This window comes from Poecilia reticulata, linkage group LG10, assembly GCF_000633615.1.
Source record: "Poecilia reticulata strain Guanapo linkage group LG10, Guppy_female_1.0+MT, whole genome shotgun sequence".
In the NCBI taxonomy this organism is placed as follows: Eukaryota; Metazoa; Chordata; class Actinopteri; order Cyprinodontiformes; family Poeciliidae; genus Poecilia; species Poecilia reticulata.
In genome coordinates, this window is record NC_024340.1 from 31,560,675 (window position 1) to 31,566,132 (window position 5,458).

The 5,458-nt window shown below is 44.3% G+C and overlaps 1 protein-coding gene across 5 annotated transcripts in view; it reads left to right on the forward strand.

Moving 5' to 3' along the window:
* fam13b (family with sequence similarity 13 member B) overlaps positions 1-5,458 on the forward strand; it is a 56,761-nt gene that overhangs the window by 40,763 nt on the left and 10,540 nt on the right. For 4 of the 5 annotated variants that reach the window (XM_008421013.2, XM_008421016.2, XM_008421017.2 and 1 more), the window contains exons 8-10: positions 2,085-2,129; positions 3,762-3,833; positions 4,158-4,311. In XM_008421013.2, the coding sequence (XP_008419235.1) occupies positions 2,085-2,129; positions 3,762-3,833; positions 4,158-4,311 (271 nt within the window). The remainder of the gene's footprint in view (positions 1-2,084; positions 2,130-3,761; positions 3,834-4,157; positions 4,312-5,458) is intronic. The other variant, XM_008421015.2, reaches the window with a different exon arrangement.

The following is a 5,458-nucleotide window of genomic DNA, read 5'->3' on the forward strand; positions in this document are numbered from 1 at the left end:
CGGTACACATTGCATATTGATCTGTTCAGCTAACGTAAAGCTGTAACTGACAGGCTTCAAGATGTAGAAGTTGTATCGGTTGAGCTACTAATGCGGTCGTGCACAAGCTTTGATCCAAGCAAGGCTTTGTTTCAGATTTTGGAAATCTGTGAATTTTAGTTCCACAAACACGATCAGGATACCTGACATCACCTGTACAGATTCCCCACTGACGGTGGAGAACCTTTCTTTTTAGAGTCCTGACGCAAAAACTTTCTGCCGGCCTGCTAGTCCACAATGTACATTAGCATGTTTACTACTGCAGCTTCTGTTTGTGAGACGGTCACGCACGTGGTAGCTGCGCTGTGACGTCAAATGGGCATTAGCCAATGAAACGCGGCCCCTGTGGTAAGGTCCATGGAGATGGGAACCTCGGAGACCATAACAGGAAGGAGTCTGTGGATGGTTGTTGCTGAACTTGTAAAGAAACCCAGTGAAGTCGGAGTAAACCAGGTTCCTGCAGCTGGTGGTGAATAGTTCTGGGTTCATCTGATGTGCCGGATGTCCAGCAGGTCCATGTGGCGGCTGATGAGCCGCTTCGTTCTTCACCACCTCCAGGTTTCTGCTGCAGCGAGTCGTGAAACGTGCAGCTTTCCTTCTCCTGCAGGAACATAACATTCAGATCAAAGTGAATCTCCTGCTGGGAAAAACTTTATAGCAGTTTGTGGTGAAGTTGGGTTTTACAATGAACCGGGTTTTTATCTGTGTTTCCGAAAACGCTGTGCACAAGTGAAGTATGAGACAGTTCTAGAAACAAACAGTAAAATCCGTATCTGAGGACGAACAGCGCAGAGTGAGTCAGACGTCCTGCTGGCAGCGTTAATGTCTCCCAGAGTCCAGGACCAATCCTGACCTCTTTGTGTTGGTGATTTAAGTTCTGCAAAAGGTCGTCTCTTCGTGATTCCACTTTAATCTGTACAGCTGCGTGATCTTATCTGCCCTTCAGCGTCCTGCAGAAAGGTCTCTGGTGTCCGAGAACATGGAGTCCGTGTTGCGTAAGAACGCGGCGGCGTGGCGTTTGATGGAAGCGGCAGGAACAGCCGCCTTATTCAGGCTCCCAGGGAGACGATGGTGCAAGATTAGATCCTATCTGAGCTACTGAACGATTATGCAACATCCTGAAGGGCCTTTCACAGATCTACTGCTGGAGGCGGAGTCCCTCAGGGCGCGTCTCTGTCAGATGTTATCGGCCCGCCGCAGGAACGGCTGCGGTTCTGTCTGAAGGACGGGTTAGCGCGGTGATGGACGCTCGGTCTAGTCAAAGTCCTGACAGACAGAGCTGGGTGGTAACTTACTGGTTTACTCAGTTACATTTTCATCAGTAACTTTTACTATGCTGTACTTTTTACTTTTACCTGAGTAACTTTACTATGAAGTATTTCTACTCTTGAGTAAAAACAAACCAGAAATCCACCAGACAGACGCACAAGTTTTTATTAAGATTTTCTTTCACCACATTGTTATTTATTGTTACTTTTATGGATTATTTGTCCTTAAAATACCAAACTTTTCACTTTATATTTTTGTCCGTCTGATGATGTAATTTTTAAATATGAAATGATTGATAATGTGATCAGACTCTGAACTTTTTACCAGATAAAATATGTTGAAGTAAATCTGCTTTTACTTTCGCAACATTTTTGAGATTTAGATGAAAAATGAAGAGAAGAAGAAGAAACATAAAAGTTATTATCGTTCTCCACTTTTTAATAATTCAAATTATTGATCCGCCTGCTGCCCTGGAAGTGTGTGATTGTCTTACAGCTTCTCACACACACACACACACACACACACACACACACACACACACACACACACACACACACACCCTCTCTCTCTCTCTCGCTCCTGTATCAGATCCAGCAGAACTCCAGTCTAAATAACCCAGAGCGGCGGCGGCGCCGTCTCGTTCCTGTTGCCTTCACTCCGGTCCCAGTCGGATCCGTTTCCGACCCGATTCTCGTCAGATTTCTCAGCGGTGGTTTCTGTTCGGTCCCGGGTTGTTGCAGGTTCTAACCGCTCTGTCCCTTCCTCCTCCTCTGCAGCTCCCGCCTCTCCCCCATGTCCATCCTGCCTGCTGACTCTGCTGAGTAAGTCCGCTCGCTCGCCACACTCACACGTTTCTCTGCAACCGGCCGGTTTCACCTCACAGCTCTGACGAGGTTAAGATGTTGGTGAATGTCCTCTGAGCGATGAATGGAAGTGTCTGCAGAGACGAAGGCTGCCGTTTCCTTCCCAGAGCTAAACTACAGCGTTTTGCACAGCTTGGAGCCTCAGGGAGGTGAAATCACATGACAGTCAGGCAGATTCTTCACTGCATGGAAAACATGAGGCGGAAAAAGCTCAAATTATGGGATGTTATTTTAACTTGGAGAAATTAAACGCACATTAATAATAATAATGACGGAGTTATTAGAAGAGCTTTCTGTGTCCAATAATATTGGGTTAAGTGTTGCAGAGAAGTGGAGCCATCAACAAGCTTCTGGTTGGATATTTGTCCCCTCAGCATGATGCTGCAACCACCGTGCCTGGATACTGCACTGCAAAAACACAAAACCTTGCAGCGCATTTTTGTCTAGTTTCTAGTGCAAATATCTTAATAAACCTGAAATACAACAAAACTAACTTACAAGTAACTTTTCAGCCAGACATTAGTTTGTTTTAGTTGATCTTTACTGGCTCCAGTAGCAGATTTTCTCACTTTTAACAAGACATTTTCCTACATTATAAGTAAATTAATCTGCCAGTGGAACTGGTGTCTTTTTTCAGCTGTACTAAAACATTTGCAGTAGAAACGAGACAAAAACACCTCGGTAAGATTTTTTTTTTTTTGCAGGGTTACGAGTAACTTTTCATCCAGAAATGGGAACTACTTGTTTTAATTAACTCGTCAATAGTATTAATATTGATTAATAATTACTAGTTCCACTGGCAGATTGTCTCAGTTGCAACATGGAAAAAGTATATTTTTATTTAATTTTCCTTTTGGAATCGATGAAGTATTTTTGAATTTGTTAAAAAGTGAAATAATCTGCCGGTGGAAACGGAACCGGGTTGCTAGGTAACGGGCTGTGCTTGGCGGGGGTTGCTAGGTAACGGGCTGTGCTTGGCGGGGGTTGCTAGGTAACGGGTTGCTAGGTAACGGGNCGGGCTGTGCTTGGCGGGGGTTGCTAGGTAACGGGTTGCTAGGTAGCGGGCTGTGCTTGGCGGGGGTTGCTAGGTAACGGGTTGCTAGGTAACGGCGCAGTGCCAGTTGAACGTGAAACAAGTGAAATAATCTGCCAGTCGAACAATATTGAGGGATTATTGACTAAAACCAGGCGCCCGCGTCTCACTAAACCGTTATTTGTGAATTAGCTTTGTCTTATTTCATGTGTAATGAACTATTTGCGGTAGAAACTAGACTGAAATACTTGGTGAGGTTTGGCGTTTTCCCCCGTGAACCCCAGCAGTTTCAGGCTGATTTAGCCGTTAGCCTGGATCGCTCTGCTGCCGCTGCAGTTTCCTCCCGTCGGGCTCAGTTTGGCGTAGTTAAAGTAAGCTCACATGAAGCCTCTGGACCTGCAGGGCCCGTCTACATCGTCTTGTCAGAGAAGACGAGAGAAACTTCAAATAAAACTACAACTCTGCTTCCAGCTGTCAAATATAACCCAACATTCATACAGTGAACGAGGTACTGAAAAACTAAACTAGTTAATAAATGTGATTTTTGTGTTTTTCAGGATAATTCAGAGAACCATCAGGGCTGCAGTGGAGCAGCACTTCTTTGAGCTGAAAACCAACATCAGCAAGAGGTACGAGGCTTCAGTAACTGATTATCATGTTGATTATTGTGTTTAAAAAAGGCCACATGCTGCAGATACATATACAATATTAGAAAAATCATCAAAAGATGCAGATGAACAGAAAGAGACTCGCCAGGCGTCGTCTGGAGAAAAGCTTTAGGATCAGATGAGGCAGAAGTTGGTATAAAATGTTTTAAAAAAAGAAACGCTGGACTGTGAACACCATCGGCTATGAAGCACGGTGATGGCAGCATCATGCTGTTTGGCCAAGCAGACGACGATTAAAGTTTTATTTGCCTCATAACTAGCTATTTATTTATTTGTTATTCCCAGGATGAGTCCCTCCGAGCCTGAAGAGCAGGGTTGCCATGACGACGAGGAGGAAGAGGAAGAGCAGCAAACTGACCCCGAGGACAGTCCCTGCGACGCAGGGAGGGAGACCCCGCTCGAACAGACGGAGCAGCAGCCGAGCGAGAGCGACGCAGAGGTCAGCATCGTTTTCAGTTTGACACCAAAAACAGAAAATCTCCCCTGGACTCAAACTGAAATTACAGGAAAACACACACACGCACACACACACACACACACGCACACACACACACACACACACACACACACACACACACACACACACACACACACACACACACGCGCGCAGCGTTATTCCAGCCAAACATCCAGACTGCGCCGGTTCATCCTTGACTCCACAGTTCAGATAGTTTGTAGATAAATTTAGAGAGAGGACAAAGTGTCTCCGCTGCCTGGACGTCCCGTCCTCCCGCACATTTCAAGCTCAGCGTTTCTCTGACCGGCTTTTCTGCGCTGCCGGCCCTTTAAATCCCCATCTACCCATTTTTATTTCTTACTGATGCTACAAGGTTACAGTTGCAACTTCAGGAGAAGAAAGTAGTTATTTTACGAGAAGTCCAACATGAAAACTAGCAAAAAATGAAAGTGAGGAATGTTGAGCATCTCGTGAAGTTACACTTTATCTTCCAGAGATAAGAAAATATTTCATCTTTTAACACGTCGGCAACAAATTATTACCACATGAAGCTTTTATTTAGAAGAAAGAATCTCAGGCTGAGCTGCTCACATCAGTTTTAATGACTGTTTATAGTTTTCAGCAGGATGAATTGTGAAGAGACAGCAGATGGAAAACAGCCGCATGGTTAATTCTGCCACATTTACAGCATTTCTACCAAAAACAAAGAGATCTTGACAGCATTTCTTATTAAAACGACTGTTTTCATTTAATTTGAAGACATTTTCCTGGTAAAATTGCGTATTAATTCTGCTAATGTTGCTACTTTATACTCAGAATTAAACACTTTAAACATTTTGTCATCTTGCAGCTCAAAGAGGGGATTATTGAAATAAAAGCCACTTTTGAAAATATTAGTAATTTCTTGGTTTGGGGTTAGGGTTGGCGCCTCGCGACCCACCGATGACCTTCGACCCCCACTTTTTCTTTGCCGGCGCCAGCAGAACAGATGATTACTGGCTTACAGGTTTTAAAAAGCAGCTGAAGTTTAAATCATAACTGACATCTTTGTGTTTTTCTAGAAAATGTTTCTAGATGATCAGGGTTTCGGTTTGTTTCTAGAGGATCAGTGTTTCGGTTTGTTTCTAGA